The 24,552-nt window shown below is 46.7% G+C and overlaps 1 protein-coding gene across 1 annotated transcript; it reads left to right on the plus strand.

Annotated features, from left to right (window-relative positions):
• Window positions 1-282: 282 nt before the first annotated feature.
• On the plus strand, window positions 283-19,679 carry mxd1 (MAX dimerization protein 1). Its single transcript, XM_076997948.1, has 6 exons — window positions 283-1,653; window positions 2,429-2,525; window positions 9,826-9,855; window positions 15,980-16,094; window positions 16,692-16,851; window positions 17,454-19,679. The coding sequence occupies exons 1-6, from the start codon at window positions 1,461-1,463 to the stop codon at window positions 17,642-17,644; spliced, it is 786 nt and encodes a 261-aa protein (XP_076854063.1). The 5' UTR covers window positions 283-1,460; the 3' UTR covers window positions 17,645-19,679.
• Window positions 19,680-24,552: the final 4,873 nt, after the last annotated feature.

A 24,552-nucleotide genomic window follows, 5' to 3' on the forward strand; every position in this document is an offset into this window, starting at 1 on the left:
ACGCGCTCTTCGTCTTAAATTACCGACTTCTTGCAGGTGCCTTGTGATAAATGTAATGCCTACGATGCACAAAACGCACCATTATTCGTTTCCTTTGCTTAATATCGGTTCTCAAATACCGAAACAGATGCGACCAATAGGAACGCTGTTTCCTGTATCGGCCGCCCAATAGCAGAGCGGCGGCTCTGGCGTCCGTGACAGGAGTACAGTAACGTGACCAATAGGAACGCCGTTTCCTGTATCGGCCGCCCAATAGCAGAGCGGCTCCTCTGGTCTCCCTGACAGAAGTACAGTAACATGACAGTCCGCTCGCGACCATTTCAGCTGCCCGCCACAGCGACGTTATAGTTTGCTAGCTACGCTTTTATTTATTTTTTGTTGCTAAAAAAAAACAACTTACCTCAGTTGCTCATAGCCACTGATTACTCGAGCTGTAACGTAAAAAAAAACGTTCACGCGTCAAAAAAAAAAAAAAAAACTCGAAACCAGCGATTCTCTGAACTTCAGAGGCCGACGTGACGGTTACAAACATCGGCCGTTACATTTGTTTTTTAGAAGCCTGTCCTCGCGCGCACTAGCTAGCGTTTAAAAAACAACATCTGTCGAACCGACAACGGCCTCGCGAGCCCGTTACACCAACTCTCCTGGTTAGCTACACCAAACCCGCTAGCAGCGCCTATTCAAACAAACGGGACTCGCTAGATTTTCTGGACTGCGTTTGGACCACAGATCCAGCCAGGCACTTTGTTTGTTTGTTTGTTTTTTTATACCGAGAAGCCCTGCTGAGAGAATTTCTGTGGTTTAAGACAGCAGGATAATTTGGGTTTTTGTTTGTTTTTTTCTTATTAGTTTCTCGTTATCTAGCAAGCTAACGTACTTGGGATTAAATCCTGGTTTGTGCGAGTAAACCGTACGTTTTCGGCACCAGTGTAAATATAGCAGGCTAGCCAGGCTAGCCGTCAAGTGTTCTTGAGACTGCGGTGGATGTTTGGCTTTGGCCGGCTAGTGGACTGGTGTGTGCCTAGCTTGCTACCTCAGCTTGGTAACAATTCAGTATACTCGCAGAGTCGGCTGTCAACGTTGTTTGACAGCTCATCTCCGAACAGCACAGTTTGTTTTCAGGGCACTTTACATGTTACACCAAGCCGTGGTTTCGGGGAGACTTCCCTTGTTTTCGTAGGATTCCTCTCTTTTTTCACGGATCCTGTTAAGTTCTGAAATTCAACATTTGTTAATTAGCTTTCCAAAATGTGTGCAAACTAGCTAGGTATTTACCGAGCAGCTAACAGAGGGAGATTTCAGTCTGATTCAGACCCAAATTATCAACTCCATTTGGGAACGGGCGCAAGCTAGGCGGCTAGCTAGCTATCAAAGGCACATCAATACTTTATCAGAAAATAAGCTTTAATATCAATAAGCTTCCATTTCCGGTGTTTTTGTCTGCAAAAATACCTTTTTTTATGCTGTTGATCAGCTATCTTGTTTTAAATCATCCATCAGACACGAGACGGAGGGAACAGAGGCTGGTTGTTTTCTTATTTTTGATTCGGATTGTCATTTTTATTAAATCGGTGTTATTGTTGAAAATGGCGGCCATCGGAATGGTGCAGATGTTGATCGAAGCTGCCGAGTACCTTGATCGCAGAGAAAGAGGTGAAGTAACTTCAAATGCACACAATTATGTTTTTTACGAAGATCATTTTATACACACCGTTGGCGCTATGTGCACATTCCTGCTAGTAGGGCAACTACGTTACCGTCAAAATCATAAATGGCATTTGATCATAATCCTGCTTGCATTAACTTCGACAAAACAATTGGAATAAGTAAGTAATATTTTTTGGATGATAAGGGAGAAAAAACACGGGCAGTATGGATGGTCAGTTTTCGAGCAGTCTTTTCAGGGGATACTAATGTTTTGTTGAGCCTCGTTCGTAGACGTACGTGATCTGAAATGTACCTATTTATGTGTTGCATGTGTAAACATCCGCATTAGGAATGTCGGTGTTTTATGCCCTTTTTTGTTTGTTTTCGTGTCTGGGATTAAAATCCGTATTCTGTTGCGGCTATTTGTTCCGGATAGAGGCTTTCCTAGCGCATCCCCCCTCCCCTCTATCTGTTGTGGTTTGGCTGGCTATTGGGTTTACTCGAGTTCAGATGACATCATTGACCCAAAAGCTGTAGATTTGCCCAAAATGACGTGCATTTAACACAGAATTTGCTATATTTGAGTCCGTTTATTCCTAATTCATCAAATGTCAAATTTTTGTGGCAGTGTTTACTTTGCACATTGCCAGAAGTGTATGATCCTAATGCTGTGTTGTGCATGCTCTCTCTCTCTCTCTCTCTCTCTCTCTCTCTCTCTCTCTCTCTCTCTCTCTCTCTCTCTCTCTCTTTTTCCCCCCTCCCTTTTTGTTCTTTTTTGCAGAAGCAGAACATGGGTACGCCTCAATGTTGCCTTTCACCAGCCACAAAGACAGGGATGTCTCCAAACGGAAAAGTAAAAACAAGAAAAACTGCAGCAGGTACATCTGACCTAGTTTTTGTGCAAACGGGGCCCTATGGTCCCCGCAAACGTCGCAACCCTTCACAGCGCACACGTCTGCGGTTAGCCACGGTGCCACAGTGCACTCCCTTAGCCAGGTGTGTTCATAAACTCGTCAGTGTGGTCACTCTGAACCACGCTCACGTCACCAGGGAGGTCGCCACATTAAAACAACATGGAGAGCAGCGTGCTGGTTCTGTGCCACTGGAGCTCGGTGCAGTTTTCCTGAGAGAGCTACGATGCCTTCGAGCACAAGCTACTCACCAGCAGCATGGCTTTACACCCAGGCTCTATTTCTGTCGGCCAGCACAGCCGAAGCCAAGACAGAATCTGAGGAGGAAAAAAAATGCTGTTAATTAATTCTAAAAAAAGGATCTGTGTGAGTGGCAGTCTTGCATAAACACTTCAGATAATCAATAGATAATTTCTTAATAAGTGTTTCAGTGGAAGTGTGTGTTTGTGTTTGCTTGGATAAGCTGCTGTGGTGTCCTCATTGGTGCCGTAACACTACCTTATGCGGTTTCATCCATACCATGCATCACAGCAGCTACACAAGGGTTAGGGATACTACAGAGGACAGCAGAGAGGTCACCATCTTCTAACGGCCAGAGTGCTAGCTTAAATGATCTGGTTGCTGTCCTCTTTGGTAAGGCCAAGTGTCAGAAACTGAGATGCTGAAAAAATAACCCGCAGGCTGTATGGATGGCTGGTTTGCTAGAAGCCCTTTCTGCAGAATGCAGGCAAACTGGAAGACTCTGTGTCTGCTGCTGATCCAGGACCTCCATCTCCTGTCCAACACGCAGTCATTGGTCACTTAAGGGCTCCCTGGGACTCAAAGATGCACTGAATCCATCCATACCCATGTTTTTGAGGGTCCAGAACACACCTACTGGCACACTGGACATTCTGATTCTACATGCTGCCCTCTGAGAGGAAGAGAGGAGGGGAGGGAGGGAGAGAGAAAGAGAGAGGGAAGGAGAGGCATAAACGCACGCGCGCACACACACACTCTGCTGTGGTCTTACTGACAGACTCTCACACTTATCCCACCACCCCCTCTCCTGTTAATTACTCATTAACCGTCATTCAACAGCCGGAGCCTCCTCTACACGCTCCGAGCAGGGCTGTGAGAGCAGGCATGTCCTGTTGGACACAGCTGATTGGTAAATAGTGTGGATTGGTAAATAGCACAGGTACTGCTGGGTTGTTATGCATATTATTGTCATGCTTTCCTAAGCTTGCTTTCATTGTCCACAGATCATTATCTTTTCTTTTTTTATTTTTTATTTTTTTTGGACTGTACCTCTTGCCAGACCTCCCTGTTCTATAAGGCCATCTGTTCAACGAGCCGGTAGTTTAGTCATTAGAGCTGATAGCCTTTAATTCATGCAAGCTTTCTAGTCAAGATAATACGTTTGTCTCTGAGGGGTATAGGAGGGTTTAGTGCAAGCTTGGATGGGTAGTGTTTATATGAGTTAAATGCTGTTTCCTTGTAATACTGAGAGGGAGCTAAATACGATTAGGTAAAGGCAAAATACCCCTAAAATCATTTGTATAAACAAGCATGCTACTTTGACTATACAGCAGACAACAGTTATCTGTAAAAACAGCCTCCGTCTATTTGTGTGTGTGTGTGTGTGTGTGTTTGTTGCTTGTGTGTCAGACAGTGTTCATGTGTCCTGTAACTGGAGATAACTGGATATGAAATCCTGATAAGGGAAACCCAGGGTCGACGCTATTTATATGCAGTGGTAGGTGGTGTGGTCAGTCAGAAGCAGTTCTCCAAACGCTTCAGAGGTGGAGTGCAGGTGAGTCTGGGCTTCGTCTGTCTGCTGCAGCAGGCCCGCGTCTGCCTCCTGCTTCAGCCTTAATGCACAAGACCAAAAAGAAAACAGTCTTCTTGAAACAACATGGTGGGTGCAGTTCCTCAGTGTGCGATCATCGTGTCGTCATAGCAACGTGCGTGCTACTCCATCCTGGTGTTTTGCCAGTATAGGTTTGTCCTGAGTACATATATATATATTTGTGTGTTTGTGTGTGTGTGTGTGTGTGTGCGCATCACAGACCACATAATGAATGAAAACGTATCTGGAGGAGGGGAGCTGGACTTGGTACCTAAATGATGATCATCTAAAGGATTGAACCCCAACCTGGTCAATGTCCCACAGTTCCTCTCACCCTTGTGCATTTGTAGTGTCTGATAGCTCAACACACTCAATGTTAGTCAATATGACAGATGTATTTTGGCTCTTTTAAATTGAATACATTGTTCTTTAAGCAGAAAATATTACATCTTTTCCATTTTGTAGTGTTTCTCAGCGGTAGGGATTGTGTGTGAAGCCTTTTACATCCCAGGGTGATAAATGTATTATGGAGGAATTGGCTATTGATAACAAATATTGTTGATTGCTTTGGTACAATTGTAGTGTTCATCACTACAAGAAGTAGTTTGTTAGAAACATGTAGTTAGAAAAATGTAGACTCACGAGCAGAAACTCCAGCTCATTGGCTGCCTTGCACAGGGGTCTGTTTCTGATTGGAGGCCTGCTGCTGCCTGGATATTTGTGGGTGGTGGACTGTTCTCAGCTCAGCAGTGGCACTGACACTCATAATGCATGTCCTACACTCATACCAGTACAGCACCAGTACAATGGCACTACCATTGTGGTCTCTGACCATGCTGTGCTGAGAATGACTCACTGCCCACATAATGCCCTCACACCAGACCACTGCCTGACGCCGTCGAAGGGTTAACGGTGCATAGTGCAGGCCTATTCTGCATATTAACAGGTTGGCTGCAGTCAGTAATTCTATTAAAATGCACCTGTAAGGCCATTACAGGTACCATTACAGGAGCTATAAGTCGTTTTTTGACTATGTTATGTCTTCTTTGTTATGAAACATCCATTATACTGATGCCGGGAGACCTGGATGTTTCATAGATTCTCTACTAAATCTCCTTTAAACATGGCCAATGCTGTGAGTACGACCTTCTCTGGGAAACATAACTTGGTTCGTTGGAGGACGACAAATTGTATTCATCTTGTGAGCTGTTCTTTATAGGATAAAAAATGTTTAAAAAATAATTATGCTACAATAATGCTACAATATGTTTGTTGCTTTTTGGTGGTAAACATGACTTATTTCTCCTTTTAAAGTGCTCAGTGTAGGTTTAAGGTTTCAGACAAACAGGGTATTGAGTATAAAGTCTTGGTCTGGCTAACCATCGCTACAGCCAAAGCAGGAGAAGCACTTTCTGTTCCTATAGTAATAGAACTTCATTGAACGACCCTAGTGCCTGCGTGCTGTGGTAATAGAACCTTATTGAACGGTCCTAGTGCGTGTGTGCTTTGGTAATAGAACCTTATTGAACGGTCCTAGTGCCTGTGTGCTGTGGTAATAGAACCTCGTTGAATGGCCCTGGTGCCTGTGTGCTGTGGCCATGGTAAACAAACATCAGAGATATCCTAGCGTGGCTCCCAGGTGATGTAATGCACCCTGTTGTATACAGTAGATGGAGGCTGTGAAGCTGGAGAGAATACTACCACCAGGTCCACCATGCTGCCACCTACAATACTCTCATGGCTGGGACTGTAGTTGGGGTTAATTAGCTCAAGCCTGAGTTGCTGGGGTGGGTATTTAAGGGCATGATTGATTTCACGGTCAGATGAGAGTCTAGGTCCTGGTTTTCAATACCCACACGTGGTCTTTTATTCCTCTTAACTGGCGTCGGAGGGGAATCTGTACTTGCGCTGGTCTTTTCTGGCCTTTCTCTGCAGTACGTGTCTTTGAGGTCAAATCAATTGTTCCGTCAGTCTTGCCCTTAAGGATCATTCTTAAGGACAATTAATGTTTTTGAATGGATCTTTTTGTCTGCCTCCTGCACTCCGCTGAGGTTTCAATTACTGTGGCTTATTCAGAGGTACCTGTTCTGGATTAGACCCCCCCCCCCCCAATACATTTACCCTGTTTTAATGGATTTTTAGGTACATGTGGTTTCATCCTGGTTCAACTTGCTGTAGGTCAGCTCAGCTAAAAGCAGTTATGGATGGCAGACTGCAGTGCCTACCCCTGCCTACTGGAGGTGCTGTTCGACTCTCTTGCCCCAAAGTCCTCCTGCCCCTCAGCCCTCTGGTAAAGGCAGTAGGACCATCACGGTCTAGGTTGTGGGTCTCTGGTGCCAAACTAGTGCAGTGTGTGTGGTCGTGTAGGAGAGCCACTGCTAGGGGCATTTTGGTTTTGGGGGTGTAAAACTTTGATGTTTAGACTAACCAGATGAAGGCTTGGCAGACAGTGAAACGTGTGCATGTGCGTGTGTGTGTGTGTGTGATTGTTGGAGAATTGTGCTGCAGCTTCTCCGTTTGAGTGTGTGTGTGTGTGTGTGTGTGAGCTGGGACACCAATTCCTCAGGCCTGGTGATGCGGCTCCTCCTTTACTGTGGCAGGTTAAAGGTGCTTCTATGGATACCACTTCGTTAAGGGGCACTGCACTGGTGGAGGGGCACTGCACTGGTGGAGGGGCACTGCACTGGTGGACGGGCACTGCACTAGTGGACGGGCACTGCACTGGTGGAGGGGCACTGCACTGCACTGGTGGAGGGGCACTGCACTGGTGGAGGGGCACTGCACTGCGCTGGTGGAGGGGCACTGCGCTGGTGGAGGGGCACTGCACTGGTGGAGGGGCACTGCACTGGTGGAGGGGCACTGCACTGCGCTGGTGGAGGGACACTGCACTGGTGGACGGGCACTGCACTGCACTGGTGGACGGGCACTGCACTGCACTGGTGGAGGGGCACTGCACTGCACTGGTGGGGGGGCACTGCACTGGTGGGGGGCACTGCACTGGTGGACGGGCACTGCACTGGTGGACGGGCACTGCACTGCACTGGTGGACGGGCACTGCACTGGTGGACGGGCACTGTACTGGTGGAGGGACACTGCAGGCAGCCTTCAGGCAGTGTGAATGTGTGCGTGCGTGTGGTTATGCACATAAACCTTTAGTGAAATGTGGGTCAGGTGACTTGCTATCCTCTCTCTCTCTCCCCCTTCGTCCCTCTCTCCCTTCGTCCCTCTCTCTCTCTCTCTCTCTCTCTCTCTCTCTTTCTCTCTCTCTCTCTCGGTCTCTCCCCCTCTCCCTCTGTATGCCCTTCCTCCTTCCCTGGCTGGTGATCCTTCCTGATGGTGGGTGGGGGAGGGGAAGGCTGTGTGGGTGTGTATGACTCCCTCCTCTTTTGCATCGCTGCCAGACTGAAGCACCCAGTACAGTTCTAGCTTCACCATTACACACATGACGGCTCTCCTCCTCCAACTCTGCCCTGTGTGAACACGCACTGCACCCTGAACCTTTCTGGGGCTCCTGCAGACATTAACCCCACACCTGTGCAGCCTTCACTCCGCACAGACGCCCTCCGCAAAGTCTCAACCCAGTTCGTCGTTGTGTTTTTTTGTTTTAATTGCAAAGCAGCTTGTTCACAATGATTACTGGTTTCCCCTTGATTAGGTCTCCCGTTAGATGACGCGAGGCGTCTGGGAACTCCATGTAAAGTGTGGAGCGCTATCTCAGCGCCGCTGGCTGGGCTGTGCAGGGTCGAGTGTGCTCAGCCGAGCGCTCGGAGGAGAGGACGTGTGCTATTTTAAGGGGCGTAGCTTACACTGCACAGCTGGGCCGGTGGGGGTGTGAAGGCGATGGTAATGTGCTGTGGTTGGGCCTCTGTGTTGAGGGTGCAGCGACAGGTCTGGTGTGGAGAGGGGGCTGTGGGGGTGAGCGCTAGGTTTTGCAGGACTGCACCTTCTGTAGAGCTCGGCACACGGTGGAGATGCCTGGTGGTGTAATGTGGGCTTTAATGGACCTCCAGCATTCTTCATCCATGTAGTTAACATGGTAACCACTGTACATCTGTAGGGTGTGTAAAAGCCTCGGGTGTTTTGAAACTCGGTTGTGCCTCGTGGGTGGAACTGTGGGCTGCACGGCCTTTGCAGGTTTGTTGTTGGGGTTAGTGGGATGGACCCTCAGGCATTTGGAGAGGGTTAAAGAAGGTGGGGGGTATTTTTAGAGACGGAGGTCAGGGGGTCAGGTGAAAAGATGTGAGGAGGTCTCTGATGGGGAAGAAGAGCTGCCAGCTCCTCTGTCCCCCTGCCTGTGTTGCTCTCTGCACCTGCCCCTCACGCTCTATGCCCCTCCCCTCACGCTCTATGCCCCTCCCCTCACGCTCTATGCCCCTCCCCTCGTGCTATATCCCCCTCCCCTCATGCTCTGTCCCCCTCCCTCCACCTCTCACACTCAACCCAGGCCTATGCAGCATTCTCATCCCCTCCCTCTCTCTCTCTCTCTCTCTCTCTCTCTCTCTCTCCCCCTCTCTCCCTCCCTCTCTCCCTCTCCCTCTCTCTCTCTCTCCCTCCCTCCCTCTCCCTCCCTCTCTCTCTCTCCCTCTCCCTCCCTCTCTCCCTCTCTACCTCTCTCTCCCTCTCTACCTCTCTCTCTCTCCCTCCCTCCCTCCCTCCCTCTCCCTCCCTCCCTCCCTCCCTCTCTCTCTCTCTCTCTCTCTCTCTCTCTCTCTCTCTCTCTCTCTCTCTCTCTCTCTCTCTCTCATTTCCATCTTTGGACTGGGCAGGTGTTGCAGCCAGGTTCAGGTAGGGCTGATAATGAGATGGAGGTGACACCTGTAGTGTACAGTAGGGTGGAGCTGTGGTGGATGTACACCAGCAGGTCAAGGCTGCACAGTTGTGTGTGGTGGTGTTTGGTTTCTGTCACTGTGTGGAGAGAGAGGAGATGCAGTATGTTTCAGGGTGCAACTAGCAAACAGTTCACTGCTCCTTTTCCAACATAATTGTACTTGGTTCATATGTGAGTTCTAAGACATTACCACTAAATCTTAGTCTAAAACTCCAGCTTGGTATTAAATGTTACTGTGCAACAGGTAAAACACCAGGTCTACAGGTTCACCAGCCTTCTGCCATTTTGTTCTTGATCTAGATTCTGAATTTTTATGCTGTCTGGTTTAGTAACAACCCTCTCTCAACCCCCTCATTTTCTCCCACATAGAGATTCTCTCTCTCTCTCTCTCTCTCTCTCTCTCTCTCTTTGTTTCTCTCTTTCTCTCATATATCATGAACATCCGCCTCTGCACTGAACACTTCAGATCAGCTAGAAGCACATTAGGCCCTCTCCTCACTGCCTCCTCTAATTGTAATGCATAAGGAGTACAATTCTAACCTTTCTCCCTCTCTCCCCCTCTCTATCTTTCTCCCTTTGTCTCTCTCTCTCTCTCTCTCCCTCTCCAGGTCCACTCACAATGAGATGGAGAAAAACAGGTATGTCTACTACAGAGTGTCAGTGTCCTCGTCTGTGTCTCTGCTCTCATGCACCATCCAGGCTTATTTATGAGTGTGTTACGTAGTTGCCAGGGCAGAGCAAGGCTACACAATATATTACTCCCTGCTCCTTATTACAATACTGGCCTTTGCAGCATTCACATTTCAGAAGACTGAAGCATGCAGTTGAATCCTCATCGGGTGTTTTTAGTAAATCAAGGTATTCAAACATAAGCAGATTTATTTTGGGCAGTGCAGGTCTTTAAGTGCGTTGCATCAACATTTCACCAATATATTTATTTTAACATATTGTTAACAACTGCACAATTCCAATGTATAGCAGCGTAATTGTAGTCTAGTTTGTATAATGTAGCCCTAGTGGAAAATGAAGAATCCTCCTTTCCACTGCGAAATGAGCAACTTGCTCTTGCTGAAGTCCAAGTGAGCATGAGAGATACTTGAAGGTTCTCAGAGATGCAGGGGGAGAAGCCAAAATAACGAGAATGAAACGTCAGCCTGCTGAAGAACACCGACACCTGTGCCTGGTTCAGTCTTCAGTCTGAGCTAAAAGTGCCATTTCTGACGATAGCATGGATGAGTTCCAACAAAACAAACAATAAAACGTCCCTGCGCAGTGCTTGGCAAGGCTCGGACTGTCTCACACTGTGAATTCAGGGTTTTCTTTCCCTCTTAAGAGCAGCTAACAGAGATTAAATGCACTGAAAAGGTTTTTCAATAGAGGCGCTCCTCGTTTATGGTGTAATTAGCTCAATTTAGCCCTACGTATCTGATTCAGTCGTCGTCTGTCTTAATTTGTGTCAGGGGGAAAAAAGGTATGAGTGACATGTAGCTTGGCTGCATTAGCTGGCCACTTCTCCTGACTCTGCTACTTCTACTGTACTGTGGTTCCTTCCAGCTTAGCTCTCACACACACACACACACACACACACACACACACACACACACACACACACACACACAGAGAGCTTGCAGCTCAGCTTGCAGTCAAGGCTGAATAATGCATGGCTCTTGGGCTTAGCAGAGTGTGCACGAACGCTGTCTGAACTCTGACTCGAAACCTCTCCACGATGGACACAGCTCCAGCCTCAGAGCTCTGCCTCGCCTCTCCACCAGCGGAGGCTGTGTGTCCTCACCCGTGTGAACAGACTTGGTGCTGGTTTCTGCTACAGACGTGGACCACTTCATACTGGCCCAGACTCACAGGGTCCTGCCACTCCGGCACGTCTGGACGGCTTTGCTGGTCGTGTTTAGAAATCTGCTTTGGTCCTCGGCGTGGAGAGCGGCACAGAGGGGAAGACGGGGCAGGACTCCACTACGCTGACTCAAAATGCAGTCTGGGTAATTGCAGTGTAGCACAAAGAGCCCCTGAAGCTAGGTGCGGCTGTGTGAGACATGAGCTAGCTTCTAAAAACACAGCCTCACCAGACAAAAAAACATGTTCACAAAACCTTAACGGAAGTCCTGGACTCCTCGCAGTGCCCTTGTGGAGAGATGTTTGATCAATAAAAAATGAGCTCAAAGCTCCTGGTTAAGGTTGTTTGGAGGGAAACTGATGGTTTGTAAAACACTTTAGTCTTGTGAGCTCAGACCTGCATTCTGCACTGCTTGTCTCAGACCGTGTGGCCGCGTGCTGCAGTTTGACCCTCCATATCAACATAGCACACTGTCACACATGCAGGGGATATTTACCGTCCACCAGATCTGCCCCTCATTTAGACACCTTGCACTTAGGGGAGATAAATACACACACACGCACGCGCACACACAAACAAACAAAAGGATAGGACACTGAGTGGGGAATACTTAACGATTACCCAAGAGAATATGGCAAACAGCCATGCTGTGTTTTCTTCTCTGTTAAAGAAGCCTAGCAGTGGGACTTTGTGGGCTTGTGTGGAGGAGTGGAGCAGGTGGGTGGAGCTGTAGGGTTAATGCACTGCTGTGTTTTCTCTGTGAAAGGCGGAGGAGGTGGTGGTGGTGGGGGCACTGCACTGCTCGGCACTCTGCTCGTCGATCGTGAGAAAGTAGATCTCTGACTGTAACTGGATCTCAGTGGCACCACACCACACCTCTGCCCCCGTGCCGTTCCACAAGGGGTTAAGACAATTCCTTAGAGGTCATAGGGTCAGGGGGTAGGGAAAATGAGAGATTTACAGCCCACAGGGTCGGAGGTCACCACTGCGACCTGTTTTCCTAGCAGAGGTCCAAGGCTTTGCAGAGCACATGACAGTGTGGAGGATACATATGGGCCTTGGTGGGCGGAGGGTGCGGACCTAAAACCCCTCCCATTTACTGCTGCATAGCAGGCCATCATTTGCCTTAACCAATTGCAGCTCTCCACATGTGCCTCCTTTCATGGAGGGTGTGGCTAACGGGTGATTTATATTTAAGCTGTACAGCTCCTCTTGAGGCCCACCTACTTCTTAAAAAAAAAATTGTCACCTATGACCCCTGATCCTTGCCATCTCGCACTGTGCATGTGTGCACACAAGTGAGCATGTGTACATTTGTTTAACAAACATCAGAGCCCTAATCATAGTTCTGTCCTGACGTTGGAAATGTGTTCAGAGGTTACGTAATCCTCCCCCACTGGACCAGCTAGCCGCACGCATCCTGAAAGAGGAGAACACTAGCACCAATGTGACCGCATGCATGTGCGTGCCTGCACCTGTAAAGGAGAAACTGGTACATGTGTGTGGGTGTACACGTCTCTGACAGAAAGACTGGTATATGTTGATCTATGTGTGTATGTATATATACACACAACCGGTGAAGGACCTCTGTCTGAAACGTCCTGTTAGTCTGGAACCCTTGTGTACTTAGTTAGAATTTAGAATATCTATATAATGTATGTTAGTATTGTCTAGCAGGTTTGTGCACACCATGGGCTTTAATGAGCAAAGCAGTCTCTGCTCACCACCCATCACTCACTCACTCATCCACCAATCACTCACTCACTCACTCACTCACACACCAATCCCACACTCACTCACTCACACATTCACTCACTCACCCACCAATCCCATACTCACTCACTCACTCACACTCTCACTCACTCAGCCATCAGTCACCACCTATTAGTGCAGGAAAGATAATAGGCTGGTTTATGGACATAAATCTAATAAATCAGAGACATTTTGTTGAAATGGTTAGTTTAAAAAAATGATTACTGTTTATGATTATGAACAGTATAAACGATTTTTTCTGAAATAGTCTCAATGCTGCATGATTCAAACTATAAGCTTGTCCAACACCAGCACCTTTCTTCTTTGTGAACTTGGAACTTTACAGTTTTGCAAAAGATTCAAATATGACAACCATACACATACTGAGTAATCAACCGATCAGATGGCATGGTTGTGCAGTAATCTATGGAACGGAGTATAGAAGGGAATGAAATACAATGGCTGTGCGGCAATCTGTTTTTGATGCTGATAAACAGTGTTGGGAACGTTACTTTAAAAAAGTAATTAGTTATAGTTACTCACTACTTGTTCAAAAAAGTAACTGAGTTAGTAACTAAATTACTCTATAATAAAAGTAACTCGTTACCAGGGAAAGTAACTATTTGCGTTACAGTTAAAAGAAAGTTATATGCCGATAAATAAGGATTTTTTTTGAAAAAGCAGTTTTCACAGTCAGTTGAAATGAGTAGATCAGAAAGGTGTTTAACTTTTGATATTTATTGCACATCCACAGACCAGTGCAGGATAAAATCCTTTAAAATCCCAAATCTTTGGGGAAAAAAAAGCAAAAGTAAACAGTTACAATATATAAAGTGCATTTACATCTATCAAATTAAATTAAATTAAATTCTCTCAACCTGAGATAACTGCTTTGTTCACAACAGAAGTAAACTTAACAATAAAACCTCTATCCTTAATTAAATAAATCAAATACACAGTCTGGTAGACATTCAGGAACTTCAAGTATTTTCTTAAATAATGTTTATATCGCCACCTTGAAAATGCAAATTTTTCTTCGGCTTGCTCCTGACTCGCCATTTCTGCCTCTTCTCCGTTTGTGTCGCGTGTCTCTCCGTCTCACTGACGTGTTTCGGCGCGCGTGTAAAAACACTGGTTCTGATTCGCTTACTGACTTGTTAAGTTAAACAGGTGTTACACCGAGAACTGTGACCTATCGAGATCTGTTACTCCTCACTAGCCTGGGCAGCGGTCCGCTCGGATTACTGTTAGTATATCAATATAGTAAGGCACCGCTTTTAATGACCAGTAACGTCAACGGCGTTGTAACGACATGAAAAGTAATTAATTATATTATCCCGTTACTGACAAAATGACGCCGTTACCTAACGCCGTTATTTTTAACGGCGTTATTCGCAACACTGCTGATAAACTAGTCCAAACGAGTGGCCCTCATTGGCTAAAGGGAGCTCTTTAATATGTTAAATTAGCATAAGCTGACTACTGGCAAATAATGGAAGCCACACCCCCATGCTGCGAAATGTCCTACTTTGAAACATCAGTGAATGAAGTTAAATGCCAGCATGACTTCAGCAAGCTTGGTTGTCATTTACCCTACATATTAATAGGAGTCCGGCTCCGTGTTCTGTCCACGTTACAGTGTGGGATTGGTGGAAGTTGATGGTGCTATGAAGTAAAACATTCTGTTAAGGGCTGACAGCTCTAAACATTTACCTGTCTGACTGTGCGTTCACGTCCTATAGTGTCCTCAACACAGCAGAAATGAAAAGTTGTTCTTCAAACAAACGGGGTTTCACCAGACAAACCTGGACTACTTCATAGGGAACAAATGCAACTTTTGTAGGGATCTGCCCATGCAGTTTGGCTCCAATGATTTTTTTTATTTTAAAAAGCTGCAGTCCGGATACTGGAGTAGCCATTTTGTGACAGACACCAATTAAACATCACATCATCCTTTTAAAATGGTGAGTTGGTCAGTGTATCTTAACATCTGGTGTATGAACATCATCGTTTCTAATCTTTTTTCCTTTATTAAAAATACATATCTGTGATGCTGACTAGTTCTTACATGCCTAGTGTGATTATACACATGACCTGCTCACCATATGCAGAAGTGAAAGTGATTTAATTGAGGGTGTTAGGAGACAGAGTTGCTCCAGGAATAATCACAGGCCTCTAACTCCTTCTCTTTTTCCTCTCTCTGTTTATGGTTTAATGCAGTGACTCACAAAGAGATGCCCACACACTGATCTTTTTCAAAACTAGCAAAATGCGCACACACCCTCACACAAAGAGCTCTGCTGCCATTAGCCACACACACACACACACACAGAAGAGACAGGCAGAGAAATAGTTGGGTTGTGACCCACGCCTCCGTGTGTGTGTGTGTGTGTGTTTGCGGGCAGGTTGCATAACCGGGGTCGTATGGGTACTGCTAGCCACCACGCCTTTAGCAGCTGGGAATGCTGTCATCACTGGATTAACCCTTCCAGCGCCTGGCACACTCTTTGGAATATTTTGTAGCCGAGAATTCCATGTGTGATGTAACAATGGCTGTAGTTGGTTCTAACGAGTGGTTCCGTTCTACAACCACAAGGGTTTATTTGCCCCTGCTGCTAAAGCATGACCTGGACATAGCAGAACAGGTAAAGGGTCAGACTCCACCATTCTGACACAACCAGTCTGCCTCATCCCTAAAGCTGTTGTCACTCTGTTCAGATTTAGGGGTCGTATACTGAAACAACATCCTCCTTCATCCCTAGAGCTTTTTAAATCCAGATTAACAGACGCTGAGGTCATGTGATGTGTATATATAAAGCAGTGTGTGGCGTTGGGCAATGGATGCATACTGTTAGCTGTTACTGCAGTGTGTGCTTACATGTTAATGTACTGAGATCTCTCACTCTTCACTTCTGAAGCTTTTTAATATTTTCATGCTGTCATGAATTCTGTAATAAGAAGTTTAGGAACCCTTGTATGAAATATTTACGTTTACTAAGTCTGCTATTTTAAGAAGTGACACTCCAATTCAATTGTGTGCAGTTGCAAGATATAATTGGACATTACTGTCCATCATCATTAGTGTGTACTTAAAATTATTTCTCTCTCTGTCACTTTTCCTCTCTGTTTACCCCCCCCCCCCCCCCCCCCCTTCCCAGGCGGGCACATTTACGACTGTGTTTGGAGCGTTTGAAATCTCTGGTGCCTTTGGGACCAGACTCCAACAGACACACTACACTTAGCCTACTAATGAAGGCGAAGGAACATATCAAGGTGTGTGTGTGTGTGTTGGGGTTGGGGTGTTTTACTGTGACTGCTGCAGACTATGGACACTGTACAGCCAAGATGAAACAATGTGGACATGTCACTAAGTCATATCGATTGGTAAATGCAGATTATACATTTGTACGATACCCCATTTCTCTCACTCTCACAGCCTGAGCCAGGTAAGACAGGGCTGCAGGTGCAGGGGGTGGTGAAGGACCTGTGTGTGCACCTGTGTGTGCTAGACTACACCTGGCCCCAGAGAGCTCGAAACACACATGGGGGTGTTACAGGTGTCATAATCACAGAGTTTGCTTTAGTTATTATTCGTAATCTTGTTAAGGAACATTTTGGGATTAAGGAAGGATTTGGGAGTTTGTAATTGAGACTGGACTGTAATTGAGTTTGGACTCCCTGCCGTTTCAGGAGTGTATTGATGTTTTGGAGTTTAAACACAGATCTGTGTGTGTATGCATGCATGTATGTGTACGTGTGTTTTTGTGTGTGCGTGTCTGTATGTACATGTGTGTGTGCGCGTGCATGCGTGTCTGTGTGTGTGTGTGTGTGTATATGTGTGCGTGTGTATGTGTGTGTGTGTGTGTACAGAGGCTGGAGGAGAGTGAGCGGAGAGCCCAACACGCCATTGAGCAGCTGCAGCGGGAGCAGAGACACCTGCGGCGACGCCTTGAGCAGCTGGGAGTAGAGCGCCCCCGCATGGACAGTGTGGGCTCCACCGTGTCCTCCGAGAAGTCTGACTCTGACCAGGGTACACACACACACACACACACACACAGACTCGCACTCACAGTTACAGTGTCCTATATATACGCAGTCCTACTCTCACATACGCAGGCACACACGTATCCCAAAGTTCTACACACACACACACACACACACACACACACACACACAGTACTGCAGACACACACGTCCCTTCACACATATTTAGTCCTACACACTCCCTCTGTCGTACACTCACATAGTTGTACATTCACACGCGTTCACACTGGCTGGTTAACACACACACACACACACACACACACACACACACACACACACACACACACACACACTTCCTCAAACATCCACAGTCGTACACTCATTCACACTTCTGCAGTCAAGCAGTCACGTATCCTCACACATGCAAGATGAACTCCATCACTGCAGGTTCCACAGCTCAGAAAATGTCTTCCAGGACTTGCAGTGTTTCTGTTACCCACAGACAGACATTACCAGTGTGAACTCTACAGAGCCTGAATCATATGACTAATAAGTTAACTCACATATGCAAAGTGTTGCTGGAGATCCCTTATAGCATATCTTTTGTGTGTGTGTTTTTTGCATGTGTGTGTGTGTGTGCGTGTGCAGAGGAGCTGGACGTGGACGTGGAGGGCACCGACTACCTGCTGGGTGATGCAGAGTGGAGCAGCAGCAGTGTGAGTGACTCTGACGAGCGTGGCAGCATGCGGAGTGTGTGCAGCGACGAGGGTTACTCCAGCGCCAGCCTCCTCCACCTGGCCACCGCCCACCACACCCCCATACTCACCTGCACCCTATAAGACCACACCCTCTCCTCCCCCCTCCACCCACACCTCAGTCCTCTCCGCACCTCCACTCCACCATCATCCTCCCCACCGCTCTGCCTCGGCCGACTGCCCCGCCCACCCCATCCTGGGCTCTGATTCGTCTCCGGGGCTGCGTAAGTTCAAAGCAGAGCTCCCTCGCTCTCGGCAGGCTGGGGTCAGGGGTCTCAAAGGTTCCAAGGCCAGGCCTCTGATCTGGGGTCAGTTTCTGCGACTCAGATCCTCATGATACCGTGATAACAAGCTGAACATCATCAGTCTGATACGCCTACACATGTAAGCCCAGCATTTTCCTCTGTGTCTGAAACGAACTTGCTGTCATTTGAGTTGTGAACCACAAGGTCGAAAAAGCAAGACTTTTACACGGTGTGCTCTCTTCTGGAGGAGTCTGAAGATGAGTGTGAAGGACAGAAATCAATGGGAGGAAGATTAGAGTGAGCGTCGGCGTGACCCCCCCCCGCTCAGCCAGCTACACCTCATCTATCCAGCACAGATTGGACCAGCTGGACCATCCCAACCACACTTCACCCTCACGTCGCTGCCCCGCCGTCATTTTACCCAGTCCCCTCATGCCATCGCTCTGCACCGTCCAATCAGCAGCAGAGGGGCAGAGGATAACTGTCTGCTGTTGTCCGATCAGTTCCTCCTTCCCATTCTCTGCCCCTACCTCACCACTGTCCTGTCCAATGACACTCTTGCGCCGTCCCTTGTTAAAGCAAAGAGCAGAACCTTGAAACACCCATAAAAGACATTTCAGCCGGAGAATGTGTAACATACCACACCCACTGCCTACTCAGACTTCTCTCTGGGCCAATTGTACGCAGTCTATCTGTCACCGCCTTCCATTTTCCTCCAATCAGACTGGACTATCCAGGCACAGGGCTAGGTCACCTGATCGGTCAGGTGACCTATCAGCATGGAGTTTTGCACTTAGAGCAGGGATGTCCAACGTCAGTCCTGAAGATGTTCTACCCTGCTGAGTTTAGCTTCAACATCCTGACTCTCTCTTTTCAGCTGCAGATTAGTTTAGATTAGTTGGATCAGATGTGTTGGATTAAGCTTAAACTCGGTAGGTCGGTAGATCTCCAAGATCGGGGTTGGCTGTCCTTGAAGGTTCAAGCCGCTTCTGCAACAGACCTGAGAACAGTATTATTGTTAGTGTCTGACAGCTAAACTAGAGGAAACTGTTCTGAGATCTGTGCTGAGGGCCGCTTCTACCAGGAGCTCAGATAACACAGCAGGAACGTTTTTGGGTCAAAAAACAAACAAACAAGGTGTGTGGACACGCTGCCGTTGTCGTCGTTGTGGTAGGTTTTGTTTTGATTTCCTCCCTCTTCGGAGGGGCTGCAGCTGTTGTAGTTATGTACCGGGTGTAGTCTTATAGTCTTAAAGAATATCTTCCTGCGGTGTCCAGCATCTGTCTGCTCCACCCAAATCACTGTACTTGGAGCCATGGGATTCTAATACCAAACACTGGAGTGATGTCATTCTTCTCAGCAACCACTTCTACTGTTCTTTAAGGAGCTGGTGGAAGGTGCCCTTTTTTTTTACACACCAGATATGAGGCCAGATCTTGACATTTGCAATCCTATTTTGAACGATTGGATGAGCCAAGTATTACTAACGGTGATTGGGAGCTAATGCTGCCGTGCTAATGTCAGCCCTCTCGCATGGTTAGTCACATTAGCATTGGTTGAGTTGTGTAAGACCTTTTGAGGTCAGGATTTGTGGGTAATTGTAATTGTCCTGGTGTGAGTGGGAAAAGGGGCATCTTCTACCTGGAATGCTGTTTCTGTGTCGGGCAGCAGGGCGGCAGTAAAGAACACCTTTAGTTGGACTTCATGGCGCACACAACAGCGTCCGGAGATCCAGGAACCTGTTACTGATTGTTATTGCTTCTGTTCGCACTCTGAATGAGTGTGTGACCTCGCCACCTTGATTTTTACCAGAGGTAGAACAAGAACTGAAGACATTGTGTTGGTGTTGTAAGGAACATAATGCGGCATGAGATTGTGTGGGGTGGGTGGGTGGGGGTGTAATTGGTGGGGGTGTTTGGGTGCTGGGGGATTGTGGGTGGGCTGTGGGAGGAGTGGCATGGATGTGGAACTGGGTCATTGGGAGGTGGCTTGACCTGGGGGGTGGAGGGGGTGTGGCTGGGAGGAGTGGTAGTTGGCTGGGGGAGGAGTTGGGTCATTGGGGGAGTGGCTTGACCTGGGGGGAGAGTGGTTGGGAGGAGTAGTAGTGGGCTGGGGGAGGGGCAAAGTCTGGAATTCAGGTTGTTCTTTCTCTTCCTCTCTCTCTAAGGACAGTGGCGTATTCCACATCCTCTAGTCTTTGGGCGTTTGCGTGCCCTTCCCGCTCAGCAGTTTTTTGTATTTAGTTTTTTAAGGTAAGATCCCTCTGCATGGTGGAGAGGACGTAGGAATGAAGGGAAAACCAAGGAATACCGCGCATTCCATGTCTGACTGGAAAGGCACCAGCGTTCGCATTTACTGTGAGAAGAAGACTGCTTGGAATTCTGGGAAAGTGAAGTGGTTTTGGAATACCCAGAAGGCAGTTGGGTTGACCTTCTACATGTAGCTATGTGTGTGTGTGTGTGTGTGTGTCTGTGTGTGTGTGCACGCATGTGTGTGTGCGTGCGTGCTGCAGTTGCGAGAGTGAACCGTTGGTTATCCTTTAAGCTAAATGTTATCATTTTGTGTACATAGTTTACAAAAAAATCTATATGTATAGAAAAGTATTTATTTAATCTAAATATATGTCAAAGCATAGAAATATAAAAAGGAGAATATATTTAAGTAGTAAGGTTCTTAGTGGCTTCAGTTATCCCTGTGGGTTTTTAAAGTGTATTTCATTTTCACAGAATAGTGTATCTTCATGGGTTTAGAGCTATATTGTACCTTAGATTATTTGTATACATCCTAAAATATGACATTGTGCTCTTAGAACTAAAAATGTTGTGTTTGATTCTATTGGAGATTTTTTCACTATTACAGAAACTATTTTAAGTATGGAAGCATACATATATGTACTAAAAAATAAATATGTAGGGAAATGTGCATAAACGTGTAGAGAAAATGGAAAAGGAAGTTTATTTGTTGTGGTGGACTTGTAGTGATGAGAGACAGCAGGTAGGGTCAGGGTTGGCGCTAGTGCGCTAGTGCTAACCCTGCCTGTCATTTCTGTGCCTAGGAGCCCTGACGAAGCCTGACGCTCTGTGAAATATGTTTACTGCCAGGCGCTGTGGTCAGGGCTAGTGGAGGGTGCTGGAGGACATTGATGTGTGAATGTAGGTGTTTTGGGGAGGAACAGACAATTCTGTGTTTTAATTAGTGCAGCTCCAAAGATGAGAGGACCCAAGAAGCTTCATCAGCTGCTAGTGATGTCGTAAATCACTCGAAGGAAATGCACCAAAAAAAGTAATAAAATACCATAAAATTTAAAAAAATTATAACACAAATAAATTTGCTAATGTAAACTGTAGGGTTATTATTCATTCTAAATGTGTGGAAATGCTGCTTCTGATATTGTTGGAACCCTTATCTGGCCCTCTGTTGCCCAGAAGAGACGTGGAGTGAGGAGGTGTGGTTAACGTACGGAGAGGTTTGTGTGGCCACATGTGCGGCGTCACTGTCCACAGACAGAGAGAAAGGGTTTGAACTGGGCCTTTTCTTCGTGGGGAGGGGGAATGGGATGGGGGGGTGTGTTGGGAAGGGACTGGAGGTGTTGAATTATTTCAAGCTATTTGTATGAATATGCTTTTGTCTTGTTTTATTTGTTATAAGTAAAAAAAAAAAAAACAAAGGTGCAAACTAAAAGTTAATTTTCCTCCCGAGATTGTGTCTTATTCAAAACTGCTGTAATTCATGGTTCTTCCCATAACACATGCACTCACGTGCTCACATCCTGTTCACAGAGCGAGGTATCTACTGCCTTTCCCAGAATCCTGTGTTTTACCTATGTGAGCGTGGCGAGTCCTGCCACCCACCGCCCAGCAGGGAGAGGACGCCAAAGAGGTGCATTCTGGGATATTCCCTACGAGACCAATAGAGTGTGTTCCAGTTCCTCAGGTTTCACACCCCCACTGGTGTGGATTCGTTAATCATAAAATCACTGTTTGCTGAAAGGCACAGTAGACACACACTGTTGCTTGAGCACGGTCACCACACACAACGACATGCTCCACACACTGACTAAAGCCTTGAGAGAGATGGATGGACATGACACATTAACATATACATGTACGCTATGAACTCGTAAAAAACAAACACAATGCAGTAATTCCCAATGGGGTGAATGCATCTCTGGAGTGTTCTTCTGTCAGGTACACACACACACACACACAATTTGTCTGACTCTTATGGAGGTTTATACCTGGTTAGCATTCGGTTTAAAAAGAATTCTGCTAATACAAGGATAAACATTGGTCTGTTTGAATGTTGACTATTAAATCATGGTTGAAATGGATGCAAAAATGTAAAACCAGGACATTTGTTACAATTTGGCTAGTGACATCTGAATAAAAAAACCTAAACTACTTTAAAGTGAAATGTCCACCCAGAAACCCCTTTTGAGATTTGACCTGCTTCACAGCCACAGCTACTGAGGAGAAGTGGAACAGAAACGGCTCATTTGAATAAGATGGCAGCATCCAGGCCCTTACATGGCAGAGCTGGAGGAAGGAAAAGATTCTCTTTCCTTCCTTTCCTTTGATCTTATGCTAAACGGGATGACCGGCAGGCTCCATGATACACCCCCCCCCCACCGGTGGACAGACGGTGGACATTTTGAGGCTGCGGCAAGTGTCCTGCAGGCAGTCCCGCTTGATGAGGGCAGGGGCGGGCCCGGTGCCAGGGTTCAACGGCCAGACCGGTTAGTGAAGTGGGTGAGCTGGGAGGTCAGTGAGGGCGTGTAGGGTTTGGATGAGCCTTGGAAGATTATGACCATAATCGTAAAGCCGTAACACTCTTGAGGATGTTGGTCACCCAACGTCTCCAGGACCCAATGTTCGGCCTCTCTGTGAAGAGGTTGTCATGCAGGAGAATGTGTGTTCTGGGCTTAACAAGAGGTTTTGTTTTGTATTTATCAACCAGAACACTCAAGGCCAAATTTCACAAATCTAGCATAACTTCCTACCATGATGACTCAGTTTTCACTAATGTGGGTAAAGTTCTCTGTCAAACCTATTGGCACCTGGGTTATAGGAGCTTAGGACTAAACTCACAGACTGACTCCATAATGACAAGAGGCAGTAACCTGTTGTGTCTGCCAATCACCAGAGCTAAGGCAGGACTGCTATTGTGCCATCACATAAATGTGTGTGTGTGTGTGTGTGTGTGTGTCCTTTTGACCTCTCCCTCCCTTTACTGTCATATTAGTAGCTTATCCTGTAGTGACCTACAGTTCTATGGCCGGTAACACACACACACACACTCTCAGATACTGAACAGTTCTGGCAGTACACACACTATACACTAATGTGTGCTAAACTAATCTGCAAAGTCCTTCTACACAAATGCAAATGCCCTTAGTGTACACGTGACACACACCTACTGCTCCCTTACACAAACCATTCCTTGCTTTCTACAGGTAATAATGTATATAAGATACTATTTTTAATCTCATGACTGTGTTTAACATGTGGGTAGGTGCAGCTCAGTGGTTAAGGTACTGCAATACTAATCAGGAGGTTAAACTCCACCACTGCCACACTGCTAGGACCCAGACCAAGGCCCTTAGCTCTCGGTTGCTTAAACTCCATCACTATGGATGGTCATAAATACAAATGTGTCCAGAAAAGTGATGTGAAAGGGCAGACTGGATTAGTGCAGGAAGCAACCGCACACGTGTCTGACCGCACATACCTCATGGGACGTCCACTTCGTCTGGTCGGGGAGACACTAAACGCCTCTCCTTCACGTAACAGCAACATTAAAGAATCATTAGATGGCTCTATACTAACTGCACACACATTTGTAGACACATGGCCTAAGAGGGCCGGGCCAGAACTGGGCATCCTGACCCCACCCTGCTCCACCTGGGAAGATAAAAGATTTTTGGAAAGAGGATCTGTCACAGGGTCAAACAGAAGGGAGGAGTGGTGGACAACGTGTTCTGTGATTACACAGAGAGACAGACAGAGAGCAGAGGGGAGACAGCAACACAGTCTACATGGTACTGGGTGAAGAAACTAGTACATTACAAAATTCATCAAATGCCGGCGTTCCTTCAGTCTGGCAGGGGGGTCCCCAGGATAAAGTGTGCAGGAACAACAGCACGGTGTTGACGTGGGGGAGCGCTTGTGTAAGGCCCCATCTGCAGTGTGGTGTGTTAGGTCAAGTGTCTCTCCACATAAGACAAAGGTGTATTAAGACAAGGAGTTCCCTTCCTGCACTATTCTCAATTTTATCTAAGTGTGTGTGTGTGTGTGTGTGTGTGTGTGTGTGTGTGTGTGTGTGTGTGTGTGTGTGTGTGCACATGATAATAATAGCCTTGACCTGGATATTGGCTTTACCTTCCTCACTTGTGGTTCCCTGAGTCATGAATCGTCTTCTAAGAAGAGATGGTGTGTGTGTGTTTGTGCACATGTGTGCAAGACAGGTGTGTCCACACACGTATGTGGACACAAAGGGCATTATTAACAGCTTAAATGGCTCAGTTTGTCTAAGGGGAGAGGATGTGAACTCCAGAGAAGCTGGAGGGTCAGATCCCTCAGTGCATGTTTCTCAAAGCCTGGTCGACTCTCCTGTGTGCACTGGGATTGTCTGGGCCTTTATCCAACATGTTATGACTCTTCGTGGGATTCTACCTGAATAGATGAAGGATTAAGGTTTAATAATAACATTAATAAACATGTTAATTAAATGTGTTAATTAAATATGGAT

This window comes from Brachyhypopomus gauderio, chromosome 3 (assembly GCF_052324685.1).
Source record: "Brachyhypopomus gauderio isolate BG-103 chromosome 3, BGAUD_0.2, whole genome shotgun sequence".
NCBI lineage: Eukaryota > Metazoa > Chordata > Actinopteri > Gymnotiformes > Hypopomidae > Brachyhypopomus > Brachyhypopomus gauderio.

Excerpts from the sequence above, each read along its gene's own strand:
- mxd1 (XM_076997948.1), top strand. The coding sequence starts at position 1,461 with ATGCTGTTGATCAGCTATCTTGTTTTAAATCATCCATCAGACACGAGA. Across the intron at positions 2,526-9,825 it reads AACAAGAAAAACTGCAGCAG|GTCCACTCACAATGAGATGG; the intron begins GTACATCTGACC and ends CTCCCTCTCCAG. Across the intron at positions 16,852-17,453 it reads GAAGTCTGACTCTGACCAGG|AGGAGCTGGACGTGGACGTG; the intron begins GTACACACACAC and ends GTGCGTGTGCAG.